The 15778-nt window shown below is 41.2% G+C and overlaps 1 protein-coding gene across 4 annotated transcripts in view; it reads right to left on the bottom strand.

The window, feature by feature from the left end:
• INPP5B (inositol polyphosphate-5-phosphatase B) overlaps nt 1-15778 on the bottom strand; it is a 957269-nt gene that overhangs the window by 96115 nt on the left and 845376 nt on the right. For all 4 annotated transcript variants that reach the window (XM_085647875.1, XM_085647876.1, XM_085647878.1 and 1 more), the window contains one exon: nt 12652-12779. In XM_085647875.1, the coding sequence (XP_085504001.1) occupies nt 12652-12779 (128 nt within the window). The remainder of the gene's footprint in view (nt 1-12651; nt 12780-15778) is intronic.

Genomic DNA, 15778 nt, shown 5'->3' with positions numbered 1-15778 from the left:
GATTATGATTTTAATAAAAAATGGAGAGAGCTGTATGAAAGTGCTAAAGTGGGGAAGTACGCTAAAGGAATCAGAGCTAGTCGTGATTTGGAGTGATAAAAGTGAACAAATTCGTGGTGTGATGTGGCTGAGTTCATTATGGTGTGTTTAAAACCGGAAGTGGTGCGTCTATATGTGCGGTCATGCAGCGATATTTAACATGCCATGTGTCATATGAATCAGACCATGACAGTGAATTAATCATTTTGTGCAATCATAGCTACCTATTTTTCGTTCGTTTTGGTATTTCTAAAAAAGAAAGTACAAATGATCTTATTTAGTATTCATGTGAATGACTTAACATGTTCAAGGGCCGAAGTAAACATGGGCATTGTTTGTTAAAGAAAGCACCTACTTATTAAGTGGTGATAATTCCAAACCACCTATGGTTTCAGTAGTGGTATCGTCAGTATTCCTCTGTGGTTGTTCAGTGGTCAGGTGCTAATATGATCTATTTCCAGTACTGTAAAAAGTGAATTAAGAACAAGGGTAAATATGTTTTGTTCGTATATTGTATCTTAAAAATTGGCGTCAAAAAATTGGTATGTTTACTTAAACTACATGTTCTACTTGTGTCAGAAAGTTATTAATGGTGACACACGAGAAAACGCTGGTCTAATATTAGTCAGTGCGTTTATTCTCGAGGAGACGTTGAGTAAGTATTAAGCGCTATAACATGCGCAAGCCCAATAAAAGGACCATGAAGAGTACATATATGCCCTGGTCATTGTCTATCCCCACGTTGCGTTTGCCTGCTCATGAGTTAAGAATAGCGTGACTTCCCAGTATGTGCTAAGGCCGGCTCTGAAAAGACAGCCTGATATCAGTCACGTTGTTTCCGGAATTCAAAAGAAGAATGCCGGGAGAGGGTATAACAATAATCCCACCGCGCTCGCTAACAAAGTTAATAATTTTTGAACGAAGCCGCCTGTGTAGCATCAGCTACGCTTACCGTATTCTACTGAAAATCGGGCCGGAATACTGCCTGTATCTGGTTTCCCTTTTCCGAAGTGTTTCAATACGAGTTTGTTTCTCTATTGTTTATATTTCCGGTTATGTGCGTCAAAACGTGATCACGTGACTACGCATTGGGTTCCTGCTTATCATGCAGTGGGTGGAAGAAGGACTTAACGTGAAGTGGCTATAGATTCGGCCATCTTGGAAGTATATAAAGTAATTTGTATTAATACTTATATTCTGTGAATAGGTCTCTCCAGCTATTAAAACCAGTACAAGAAGATTAAGAACTCCAGTAATTGATAGATAAATCAAAATGGTAATATAAAACATATCATAAGAAACCTGTGATCAGAAAAAAGTTGCAAAATGGAAAAACATACTTTTAAATATAATGTATGCAGTAACACATCTTTAGATAAATACAACATATGATATAAGTCATTAGGGTTATTATTGCTACTATTATCAGTGTATGGTAGAATAACCCAATTATTTGTACTGTAGATAAGTCAAGGTAAACAAGGAACTGTGAAATAGGACTATGTGCATGCTAACTCGAATAAAAGTGCTGAGGGTCTCATCTGCCTAGGAAGTAGTGTAATTCATGGTCAATATTAAGACCATGTTCCACACTACGCATTTTTAAGATCCATTGGGCCTCTCGTTGTCTTAGTGTCAGTTCTCTGTTGCCTCCTCTCGGACTAATTGGGACATGTTCTATTCCGTAGAATTTGAATATGCGGTTGCCTGTTTGTGCTTTTCAGAGCCGGCCTTAGCACATACTGGGAAGTCACGCTATTCTTAACTCATGAGCAGGCAAACGCAACGTGGGGATAGACAATGACCAGGGCATATATGTACTCTTCATGGTCCTTTTATTGGGCTTGCGCATGTTATAGCGCTTAATACTTACTCAACGTCTCCTCGAGAATAAACGCACTGACTAATATTAGACCAGCGTTTTCTCGTGTGTCACCATTAATAACTTTCTGACACAAGTAGAACATGTAGTTTAAGTAAACATACCAATTTTTTGACGCCAATTTTTAAGATACAATATACGAACAAAACATATTTACCCTTGTTCTTAATTCACTTTTTACAGTACTGGAAATAGATCATATTAGCACCTGACCACTGAACAACCACAGAGGAATACTGACGATACCACTACTGAAACCATAGGTGGTTTGGAATTATCACCACTTAATAAGTAGGTGCTTTCTTTAACAAACAATGCCCATGTTTACTTCGGCCCTTGAACATGTTAAGTCATTCACATGAATACTAAATAAGATCATTTGTACTTTCTTTTTTAGAAATACCAAAACGAACGAAAAATAGGTAGCTATGATTGCACAAAATGATTAATTCACTGTCATGGTCTGATTCATATGACACATGGCATGTTAAATATCGCTGCATGACCGCACATATAGACGCACCACTTCCGGTTTTAAACACACCATAATGAACTCAGCCACATCACACCACGAATTTGTTCACTTTTATCACTCCAAATCACGACTAGCTCTGATTCCTTTAGCGTACTTCCCCACTTTAGCACTTTCATACAGCTCTCTCCATTTTTTATTAAAATCATAATCAGCTTATCTTAACTATTATTATTGTACACAATAAATGTTACAGCTATTGTGCATAATGTGTATCATGGACGACCTGTTCACCCACTCGTAGCCGGTTCTTGAGTTTCACCACCAATTTGGTTTGGCATTGCCACTGATTACATGTTTTCAAGTTATGTACTATACAGGTTCTTAATTTTCTTTATAAACACAGCCTTGAAAAAGTCGCGGGATGTACTTTCCCATGTAGCGACGAAACACGTGTCGGCTGGATGTTGTATATCGCACGGAAGACACCCAATGAATAAAGAACTACTCACAAAAGGAGACCAATTTATTCTGTTCAACAAAAGTTCTGTACTTTTATTGTGAAAACACTGAATAATTTGTTTTTGATACAAAAAAGGATGTGTGCTAAGGACTGAATGCTATATTTTGTAGAGCCTTGGCTCTTTTTTCTGGGGAGTTGGGCGGTACTTCCCACCTTCTAGCACCGTCATATTACTTCAGACAAATAGATAATTTATGCTCAATTTCCCTGTGGCGCCGTTACCTAAACCTAAAACCCCAGCTCCAGTATTTTAGCTTACTCATCTAGGAGGCAGCCGGGAAGGCATCATGAATACATTTGCGAGTGATAAGGAGAAAAGGGACAAAGAGGCAGATGATCTGTTTAATAACGTGACCAATCAAGGGTCTAATACCACTCCACAACCAAGTGGACAATCCTCTAAAAAAGAGGGCATGAAGGACAAGTTCTTGAGACTTGAAAAGATGAGACTTAGTGAAATGTCCAGGTGGTGGGATGCAGCAACCTTGAGACAATACATAAAAGTAAAAAGAGTACCTAGGGGACTAAGATCCCAAATAATACCCACATATGAGGATCTGGAACCAGATCTATTAGCGGACTGGGAAAAGGAACTAAATAATAATTCGAATAGACTAATGGAGATCCTAATTGAAAACTGTGACAGAAAGGTTGCAAAATTGCAGAAAGACATTGAAACGATAGAAACGGAAATAAAAGACCTTAATTTACCAGATGTAATGACAAAGAACTATGTAATTCTAAATGAGATCATCGAACGACATGTCGCTGATATCAAACAGCGGAAAATGAGGAAAATTAAAAGAGACGAAAGGGACTATGCTAGCGGTAGAATTTTTACTTTTGCCAAAAAGTATGATCACCTGATTCCGAAAACAGTACCCACCAAAACGGGGGAGGGCGCATCAGCTCACTCTAGTACTACCTCACTAGATACAGACCTAACTAGTGACAGTGATCCGGAGAGGGCAGATACTACGGGTAATGTCTCCAACGAGACAAGTTTTTTGTTAGAGGTCAGACGGATAAAGAAAGGCAACAGAGAAAATCGCAGACCAAATCAGGGAGAAAAACAAGGAGGGGAAAACGAGGGGGCAAGAGACACGGAACGTCCCGGGGTAAGGACCAGATCCTGGAATGTGAAGAAATGAATGATTTAACGGTTATGAATTTGTCAGATTTAGAACTTACGAATGATATGGTGTCAGTACTCTCTAAAGGGATGAGCTTTTGCCCTAGTAGCATTGGTGATATATGTACAACCAAAATTGATTTGTTTAAGTTTACTAGACGCCTAAAACTGAAAAAGCATTTTGAACTGAACAAAGTGGCCAATAAAGACATGCAGCAAAATCTTGGTTTATTATTACCTAATGAACAAACGATACAGGACTTACTAGACACCAGATTGTTGTTATCTTTAACTGATTGTGAAGACGAATTAGTGTCGACTGACATAATAATGAGAGACCTAAACATTGACCCAGATTATAGTATCACTAGCAAATTAAAAGAAAAATCTAAATGGACACCCACACTCACAGCAGGCAATAACATAGACCTATTTTATAAATTGGTCACGGCTGAACTAGACAAACATGATATCAAAAACACGGCCTCACGTATGAAGAAGGATAATCTCACACATCAGGAAAGATTGGCACTCAGAACACTCAGTAACAACAGGGACCTAACCATAAGGGAAGCAGACAAAGGGGGAAACATGGTGGTCATGCGTAGCACAGACTATGAACAAGAAATACAGACCCAACTAAATGACCCTAATTGCTATGAAGCCCTAATAGGTAATCCTATGTGGATGCTAACAAAGTATATTAATACACAATTAAGAAAATGGCAAGAACAGGGACTGCTCGACGAAAATGAATACACCTATCTCAAAGTAGATCGACCGAGATACCCATGCATATATACTGTACCTAAGGTACACAAGAACCTTCCTTTCCCACCAGGTAGACCCATAATATCCGGGATAGGTGGACCGACAGAGAGAATATCTGAATATGTAGACATTTTTCTGAAGCCTTTAGTAACCAACTTAGCTTCATACATAAGGGACACTAAACATATTCTTAGTATTCTAGCGGATCTAAACTGGGAAGATAACATGACTATGGTAACACTAGATGTAACCGCTTTGTACACCAGTATAAAAAGGGACATTGGCATTAGAGCTGTCAAAAGGATGTTGAACAGAAGGGCAGCGAGCTCCTGGAACCATACAGAAATGCTCATTGAGATGATAGAACTCATATTGGACAACAATGTGTTTCTCTTCAAACAACAATGGTTTAGACAGACACAGGGAGTAGCGATGGGCTCCAGATTTTCTCCCTCGTATGCCAACCTTTTCATGGGTTGGTTCGAGGAGACGAGAATCTGGGGCCCATTGGGTGCTGAATTTAACGACTCTATTTTATTCTGGGGTCGTTATATTGACGATTGTATCATGATCTGGACAGGGACAAATACCAAACTTCTAAGTTTCTTTGAATTTCTGAACAGTAATGAGTGTAATATTAGATTCACCATGGAACACAGTAAAACACACATATCATTCCTAGACGTGGAACTATATATTTACAATAACAAAATTGAGAGTAGATTGTACCGCAAGGCAACAGCATGTAATTCTCTGTTGCACGCCAGCAGTGCACACCCCTACCACCAGATACGTTCCATTCCTTTTGGAGAACTAACAAGAACCAGACGAAATTGTAGTAGGGATGAAGAATTCCACACACACAAGAAAGGAATAATATCAAGGTTCAAAAGGAGAGGCTACAGCAAACCCTTACTTAAAAAAGCTGAAGAAAGAATAGACAGAATGACCCAACAGGAAACATTAAAAGATAAACCCAAACAGGCTGACAAAGATCAAAGGATCAGATTGATTACAGGGTACAACAACTGGTCGGCGGTTCTAAAAAAGATCCTTAATAGACACTGGCACTTACTAAAGGCTGACAATACCCTCAGTGAGTACGTCACGGACAAACCAGCCATAACATACAGGAGAGGGGTCTCATTGAGGAACTTACTGAGCCCTAGCTATCCCAAAACGGTTGGCAGGACTAATTGGCTTAGCCAATATTCATGTGGTTTCTACTCATGCGGTCACTGTAGCTCATGCAAATGGGCTGATGATCGCAAGACTGAATTCTTAGGACCAGAGGGAAGAAAATACAGAATCAATTCTAACATCAATTGTTTAACTAAATTTGTTGTATATATAATACAATGCAAATGTGACAAACACTACATTGGTAGTACAATTAGACCCTTGCGGGACCGCATAGGGGAACATACAAGAGCGATCAGACAGGTAGACATGAGATACCCACTTGCAGCACACATGTCTACTTGCAATGCACAAACAGGCAACCGCATATTCAAATTCTACGGAATAGAACATGTCCCAATTAGTCCGAGAGGAGGCAACAGAGAACTGACACTAAGACAACGAGAGGCCCAATGGATCTTAAAAATGCGTAGTGTGGAACATGGTCTTAATATTGACCATGAATTACACTACTTCCTAGGCAGATGAGACCCTCAGCACTTTTATTCGAGTTAGCATGCACATAGTCCTATTTCACAGTTCCTTGTTTACCTTGACTTATCTACAGTACAAATAATTGGGTTATTCTACCATACACTGATAATAGTAGCAATAATAACCCTAATGACTTATATCATATGTTGTATTTATCTAAAGATGTGTTACTGCATACATTATATTTAAAAGTATGTTTTTCCATTTTGCAACTTTTTTCTGATCACAGGTTTCTTATGATATGTTTTATATTACCATTTTGATTTATCTATCAATTACTGGAGTTCTTAATCTTCTTGTACTGGTTTTAATAGCTGGAGAGACCTATTCACAGAATATAAGTATTAATACAAATTACTTTATATACTTCCAAGATGGCCGAATCTATAGCCACTTCACGTTAAGTCCTTCTTCCACCCACTGCATGATAAGCAGGAACCCAATGCGTAGTCACGTGATCACGTTTTGACGCACATAACCGGAAATATAAACAATAGAGAAACAAACTCGTATTGAAACACTTCGGAAAAGGGAAACCAGATACAGGCAGTATTCCGGCCCGATTTTCAGTAGAATACGGTAAGCGTAGCTGATGCTACACAGGCGGCTTCGTTCAAAAATTATTAACTTTGTTAGCGAGCGCGGTGGGATTATTGTTATACCCTCTCCCGGCATTCTTCTTTTGAATTCCGGAAACAACGTGACTGATATCAGGCTGTCTTTTCAGAGCCGGCCTTAGCACATACTGGGAAGTCACGCTATTCTTAACTCATGAGCAGGCAAACGCAACGTGGGGATAGACAATGACCAGGGCATATATGTACTCTTCATGGTCCTTTTATTGGGCTTGCGCATGTTATAGCGCTTAATACTTACTCAACGTCTCCTCGAGAATAAACGCACTGACTAATATTAGACCAGCGTTTTCTCGTGTGTCACCATTAATAACTTTCTGACACAAGTAGAACATGTAGTTTAAGTAAACATACCAATTTTTTGACGCCAATTTTTAAGATACAATATACGAACAAAACATATTTACCCTTGTTCTTAATTCACTTTTTACAGTACTGGAAATAGATCATATTAGCACCTGACCACTGAACAACCACAGAGGAATACTGACGATACCACTACTGAAACCATAGGTGGTTTGGAATTATCACCACTTAATAAGTAGGTGCTTTCTTTAACAAACAATGCCCATGTTTACTTCGGCCCTTGAACATGTTAAGTCATTCACATGAATACTAAATAAGATCATTTGTACTTTCTTTTTTAGAAATACCAAAACGAACGAAAAATAGGTAGCTATGATTGCACAAAATGATTAATTCACTGTCATGGTCTGATTCATATGACACATGGCATGTTAAATATCGCTGCATGACCGCACATATAGACGCACCACTTCCGGTTTTAAACACACCATAATGAACTCAGCCACATCACACCACGAATTTGTTCACTTTTATCACTCCAAATCACGACTAGCTCTGATTCCTTTAGCGTACTTCCCCACTTTAGCACTTTCATACAGCTCTCTCCATTTTTTATTAAAATCATAATCAGCTTATCTTAACTATTATTATTGTACACAATAAATGTTACAGCTATTGTGCATAATGTGTATCATGGACGACCTGTTCACCCACTCGTAGCCGGTTCTTGAGTTTCACCACCAATTTGGTTTGGCATTGCCACTGATTACATGTTTTCAAGTTATGTACTATACAGGTTCTTAATTTTCTTTATAAACACAGCCTTGAAAAAGTCGCGGGATGTACTTTCCCATGTAGCGACGAAACACGTGTCGGCTGGATGTTGTATATCGCACGGAAGACACCCAATGAATAAAGAACTACTCACAAAAGGAGACCAATTTATTCTGTTCAACAAAAGTTCTGTACTTTTATTGTGAAAACACTGAATAATTTGTTTTTGATACAAAAAAGGATGTGTGCTAAGGACTGAATGCTATATTTTGTAGAGCCTTGGCTCTTTTTTCTGGGGAGTTGGGCGGTACTTCCCACCTTCTAGCACCGTCATATTACTTCAGACAAATAGATAATTTATGCTCAATTTCCCTGTGGCGCCGTTACCTAAACCTAAAACCCCAGCTCCAGTATTTTAGCGTATTCCAGATAGTATTGGAGAATTGGCCCAAGATGCACACGGTATTCACGGATCACAGTGCCAAGCTGGAGGAAGAGAACATGCGGTCCCAAGATGATCCAGCTTCTTGGATCCCCTGTCCGGGGGTGCAGAAGAGAATGCGCCCTTGGATGAAGAAGCTTGGACCACCAAGCTCTCAGTGTAAGGGTGTTAGGTGAGAACAATGGGATCGCCTGGAGCCGGGGGGTAATCGTCCGTTCCACAGGAGCACTTGTGCTGAGTTGAGGCACCTCTGCCAGGAGGTTAGTCCTGACTGCCACTGTAGGGAGCTCCAGGCCCAAGGCCTCAGCTGCCCTACACATAACCACTGCATAGGATGCTCCCTCCTCCTTAGCCACAGTAGGGGGAAAAACCATGCCAAGGTCTGGGGTCACCCAATTCCTCTCTCCAGTCCGGTTCTTCCAGCTGGTCTGTCAAAGGGTCCAGCGACCCCTCCTAGTCCTCATCACCACCCTCAGGGTGTTAGGGAACACCTGGGATGAACAAGGGAACAAAAGTACCCTCCAGCGTCGGATCCGACATCGGCCCGTCTCCGGGTCCATCTCGGGGATGAGGATCGGGGCGGCGCTGGCCGGGGGCAAGGTCAACTCCAGGGGCATCTTCGCCGGGATCGGCTCCAGGGAAGGTCGGGTAAAGTCAACCGGCGTCGATCCGGATCCAGGTCTGGATCCACGGCGGCCCTCTAGCGCCGGGGCTGGAGCTGCCAGCATCGAAGGGCCAGGGCCCCCAACCAGATCTGTGGGCCCGCCGGCATCGAAGGCCCAGAGCCCCCAACCAGCTTCGCGGGCCCGCCGGCATCTAAGGCCCAGAGCCCCCAACCAGCTTTGTGGGCCCTGAAGGCACGCTAGCAGAGTCGGGCTGCCAAAATACACAGTGGAGGGCCTTGTAGAACGTACAAAGCTGGGCAGAGGACGCCGCGGCTCCAGGAAACGATGGGAGGTGCAGCGTCGTCCCTGAGTAAGGCGCCAGAGATGGAGCCTAAGAGTGACGACGCTCCGGATCCCGCATTGCGTCAGCCGACCGACGTGGAGAAGGCGAAGAGGTACGGTGCTTTTTCGCCGTCTTCTTGTGCTTCGACTTACCCGAGGAGTGCGAAGACTTGGACGAGGTGTGGTGGCTCCATGACCAGTGTCTAGACCTTCCCCTCGAGCGAGACCGGGAGCGACGTGGAGCCGACAGCCGGGCTTCTAAAAGCTGTCGGGACCGCTCCCGCAAAGACTTCGGATTCATGGCCCGACAGTCGGAGCACGACTTCGGGTCTTGGTCGCGCTCTAGGCACCAGAGGCACACGAGGTGCGGGCCCGTCGCAGACAACAGCTTGTGACAGGAGTTGCAAGGCTTGAAGCTAGTTCGACGATGGGACATCCTTGCGCACCAGGAGTCAAAGACCCGAAAAACGAAGTCGAAAAAAGTTAAGTCAAAAAGTGACTAAGGGGCAAGCTCTCTCAGGATCTGCGCTACACTGGCACGGAAAAAGAAAGAACTGACATCAGCGCGCAGGGGAGGCGTTAAAGTAGGCAACACAACGTCATCCCAGCGACCACAACGCCGATGACGGACGTGGAATTGACCGATGCCACCAACTGACGCGCAGGGGTACTGCTGAGGTAAAAAAATCTCTGGATCCAGTCTGATGCCCGGGGGTAATTCTAAGGTAAGGAATCTATAACTAATAGTTTCTTTCAGATTATTAGTGCTTGTTTTAAATACAGCGGGACTCTCACCATGACGACGGGGGAGATTCAAGCATGCGAATCTATGAAAGATTCAATACTGGAGAATGGAGCCAAAGAATGAGGGGCAAAGTTGGTCACAAGGGTATATATTGCGCCAAAGCTTTGTATCCACTTTGACGGACTGCAGACCTGGTGGACATCAAGAGGTTGAGTTCTTTGCACTCACAACGTAATCATTGCCAGTGGTTCCCTTTTCAAATTAATACAATCCAGTTTAAAGGATGGGACACCAGAAGAGGCTCAAGGATCCTAGTATTGGATCTGCAGCTGCATTTGCACTCCAAGATTGGAAACATTGAGCTTGCATCAGAGTGGCCTTTGTAGGCCTTCAATAATTTTTTTCTTTTTGGGGATTTAGTGTGGTCCAAATTGCAACACTGGCTCAAGGAGCAGAGCGCTCTGCAAGACAGTATTTCTTTCTTCTCTTGGGGAAAGGCAACAGAAAAGGTTCCTGAGAAGTGTCATCAGGGAGTGCTTTAGCGCCAGTGACGCCCGGGGTGATAATTTTTTGGGAACAATAGGAAAGATAATGAAAGACTGGGGGAAAGAAACAAAATGTCCTAACCTATTTTTAGTAGTTTGCTCGCAGCTCTTTGATGACAGTTCGTAACAGTCAGTGTTCTAAATTAGGGTGTATCTTATGAACTGTGGTAACAAAAGGATCTCTGTGACAAAACAGTAATCCACTCAGCTATCCACATTAAACACAGATCTAATGATCTGCACAGTATGCATTCTTTTCAGCAGGACTTTTAACCCTCTGCGTTACTTTATGGCGAGTCAAAATTGCCACAAGACAAAACTCTGATCTCTCTATCAGGAACATTAAGAGTTATCTTTCTTTTAATAAATCTTTTTATTGAACCATCTGATCAGTCATTAGAAGGCTGAATGCATGTACAAGTACATTACCAGGTTGAGATTAATAACAATGATACATCATGGAGGGAACATATAATCACATTCACTTTGGGAACAATCAAAATGCTGTCTTTTACTAATATTAAGAGTTATCTTGAGATTTTTATTGCTACCTGAAATCTGGATGCACATGAAACTCTGCAGAAGGTGTTATTAAATCTTAAGTTATTGCTAAACACAGAGCCCCCTCTGAGGTCAGCAACCCTCCCCACGTCCGCGCCCAGTTCGGTGCACCGATCGCACTGCCCTGAAGTCGGCCCTAGGTGCCATCCTTTCTAAAGTGGCAAAGGAGATCTGCCTCTTGTGACATTTCCTTGCCATCCTGGAGTCTACTTGCACTCCTATTCAGCAAGGTTGACTTATCTCCGGAACTTGAGCTTCAGCACTATTAGCATAGAAGCTGTGCCAACTCTTTCTGTAAGATATGGACCCCAGACACAACATGCTCCAGCTACTATATTTGAATCCAAACACCTGTTTGTTTTTAGTTCAAGGACAAATTAACTGAGCAAACAAGGTGTGACTGCACCATAGTTACCCCTTTATAGAGGTAGCACAACTGGGCCTCAGTCCTAGAATAATCATGTCTGGAAGCAAATAGAATGTGTCCTAAGTCTCATTTTGTTGGACAAAAGAAGAACCAGCAGAGGAGAAGTGAGCAACAGTATTTGTATTTTGAGGCCCTAAAGAAAAGAAGTGACATGTGAAGCCCTGAATATCATTTTATGCAATTGCTACACGGCAACAGAAAGTACAGAACAACCCCCTTTCTCATTTCCATGAATTCAGGCTTGTTCCAAATGTTTCTCTGGGCTTTTAAAGATTCATCCCCATACTATTGAAATGGAATTGAAAAACATTTCAGCCACCAAGTAGAGGTTACTTCTTTTTCCTGTTACCCAACAAGCAATTAAGCCTGTACGAGAAAATACCTTGTTTACAGGAGACAAGACAAACAGAATGTGTGAGTTGCTGTACTGACAGTATATTATCGAGTTTACTTCTTCTGCCCAGCAACTGCCACGGAATTTAGTGAGTCCCAGTAATATCAGGTGATTGGTAGAGACTGCTGAAACAGTACTGACACAATAATACACGCCTCAGCCTTCAAATAAAGGTTGAGGCGCACATTTCTCTCGCCAGTGATCAGGGGATTAGACCCTGATCATAAGTCTATTAAATGGCAAAGCAAATAACTAATCAGTAAATGATGAGGTCTATTATTGATATGAGGTAGGCAATGATTCATCATGGTGAAATTTTAGATACACAAACAATAAAATTAATGTAAACCTTATTTTGAACCCATAAAAACATGTACATTACCTCTTTACTCATTAGACTATTCCCTCCACTCTCCATGCATTTGTTGTAAAACTCACAGCAGATGACAGGCTCTGGAAGTGCTTCCAAGAACAGCAACAAGGCTTCAGCGATGGAATGATTGCTGCCAGCTGAGTACAGTTAGATTAAGGAAACTTTATTGGAATATAAAAGTTTAATATAAATGAGTAATGTTAATCACTTAAATAATTTGCATGAAAATGACACACACACAGCCTTCTAAACACTTGCATTTCATTTACACAAGTCTCCATGAGATGAGTAGAAGACACTTGTAAAAATGTGAAGCCATTTGTCGAAATATTTCCATAATTCTAGCTTCAGAATGCATGTTTTATTCATAAATATAATAGACTTATGATGCAGGAACCTGTTGACTGTAATTTTTCAAAACAACATCAAGCTGCAGCAATAGTGCAATGATCACAATTTGAATATCTGAAAACCTTTGTTTTCCCTACCACAGAAGAAACCTATCCCATGGGATGGCAAGTCGTAAATTCTTATGGGAGCTAACTACATAGACAGAATTGAAAATAGTTTTAAAAGATATTGGATCGCTTGACTCTAATGTGATGCACCAAACCAAGAGCCAACCTTATGGATGTCTTCTGGTTTTCTTTGGTATGATAACTCCAAAGCATCTTGTGTCAAAACATATTTAGCCATTGCGAACAACAAATAGTAGGATTAGGACTGAACAAAGAAAGAGATGCCTTTGGTGCCCAGAAAGCACACAGTGATTGAGAAACTTCCCGGACAGTAAGGAAATATTCTAGTGATCAGCTGAAAATGCAGGGCAAGCAGTACCAAGTCTCATTTATGCATCCCAGTTAACAGACATGAATTATACATATTATACACATCCCTTAATCTTCATGCATTGAAAAAACTCCGGGGCATCTTGCAATCCAGGGTGAAACACGTATCTAAATTGTGAATATAGACAAATAAAAAGACAAACGTTATCATAAATCTGTTTACAAATCTAATTTTGGTTGAAATATTCAACAACAACAAAAAAAATCAAGAGTGTTGGGTTCCTATATTTTCGTCTATCACGGCATCATGCTGACCACCTAGTGAAATAAAAATTTGGTCCAGCATAAACAAGGTATGGAAGAAATTAAATTTGTTAAGAAAGTGAAATACTTTAATTCCTCAAGTGTATATCACGTGTCAGAGCTAAAAAATATATTGCTGCATTTCCAATTAAGTGCATCAGAATTCTAATAAACTGTGTGCCTAGGCATCAAAAGAAATATACAGAATGTGCCAGATATGTAAAATATTGAATTTTCGGTCCAAATCCTTAAGAGCCAAGCACTAACACTAATCCTTCGGATACAGAAATGTCATTCTGCAAATCAAGTGTGGACTAGGGTCTTCATAAATATACTTTCAATTGTTTTATTGTTTACGTGTGTGTCAGAACATCCATAATAATCAATATGAATTTTAGATAACGGTTTGCTTTATTTTGCAATAACAGCTCATGCAGACCTGAATGGACATATCCCTCGTTTGCTTCTCCCACACAGTGCTGCTCTCTCTAGTGTGTTTCTCTCCCACCCACCATGTTGATCTCTCAGTCATGTGGTTCTTTACACCTCCTCCTCACCCACCTTTATTTTTTTTTGGTTTCCACCTACCATTCCCAGTTGCATGCGTTTAACACTGCCCCAACTATCTCCTCTGTACCCTCACTGATCCTTTTTCTTTTCATCTTAATGTCATTTAAAACAAGCATTGGCATAGCCAATAGGTCTCGCTTTTGGGACCTTATAAGTGTTTAGCCATGCAACAGTTGCATAACTAAATACTTATAAGGTCCCAAAAGCGAGACCTATTGGCTATGCCAATGCTTGTTTCTGTTTATTACTGCTCTGTAGTAATGGCGGCGCACGGGTGCCACCATTACTACATAGAAGTAATAAACAGGAGAAAAAAAAATGGCTCATGGAGAACATCAAAAGTGAAAGTGATCGCAATCACGATCAAACATCAAAGCAGCCGTGCGGCCGCGAAAGTGAAAGTGATCGCAATCACGATCAAACATCAAAGCAGCCGTGCGGGCGCGAAAGTGAGACGCGCATGCACATGCACTGTATCTCTATGCTACAGTGGTAGCACTTTATTGAGCCCTCACAATAAGTCTGGCCAGACCAGTGCATGCGCTGGGTCAGGCGAGACCTAAAAATGTTTGGGAGGGTGCTGCAGCAAATTGCGGCCGGGCTTTCCTACTTACAAAAAAACGCTTTCACACAACTCCTATTTAATTTTTTTAAATTTACAGATCCATACAGGATCAGTAAATAAATGGCATATGCATCCTTTTTGCATTTCATAGGTACATCCATGTGTAATGCTGAATGTAAGTGCAAACGTCATTACGCACGACTAAATAATTTGATCTTGATGAGCCCCAGTTTAAAACAATTGACACATCAATTTAGCTTGCTGTTGATATTAATTGTTCGAAGAGACAATAATCTGAGAAAAAAGTAGATTTTTCAGTAGTTTGGAAAACTGTTATGGTGCAAGAGATTTTTACGGTCTCTACTCTTGAAGAATAAGGTGGTCAATAGTTTTCTGTTGTTAGAGCTAGGCTTAGCTTCTTAAGGACAAGCTTCTTAAGAGTGCAAGTCCAGGGCGTGCGGTGCAAAGAGGACTTCTAAAATGTGTACAGTTGGCTAGAAACTTTGCCTGTCCTGATCAATGGTGAAAGCCTCACCAGGAGGTGAGGTGGCACTCTTCCTGTGGTGCCTCTTGCTGTATCAAAAACTTAACAAGCTGAAGCCCCTTGGTGGCACCAGCATCTGCAGGGAAAGGCTTTAGTACTTGTAGGGTGAGTGCTAGCACTTCCAAAGGTCCTCTGACATTGTAAAGTTGCTCATACGTGATCCTTATCTTTCAAATGCATTAGGCTGAATATTTTGGAAGGTGGCTGCATGGTGTTGTAGAGATTATATTTAGTCACAATTTTGGCTTTCCTTTTTTAACTTAGCATCTTTTTCTAATGGTGGTTTGAGCATATTTACACTAACACAAGAATGTGCCTCGCACACATTTATTCATGGAAGACATTGTTGCCCTGTAGTCTGCAGAA

Source organism: Triturus cristatus, chromosome 3_2 (genome assembly GCF_964204655.1).
Source record: "Triturus cristatus chromosome 3_2, aTriCri1.1, whole genome shotgun sequence".
In the NCBI taxonomy this organism is placed as follows: Eukaryota; Metazoa; Chordata; class Amphibia; order Caudata; family Salamandridae; genus Triturus; species Triturus cristatus.
The sequence above is the reverse complement of the archived record's forward strand: the minus strand, read 5'-3'. Positions and strand labels throughout refer to the sequence as shown.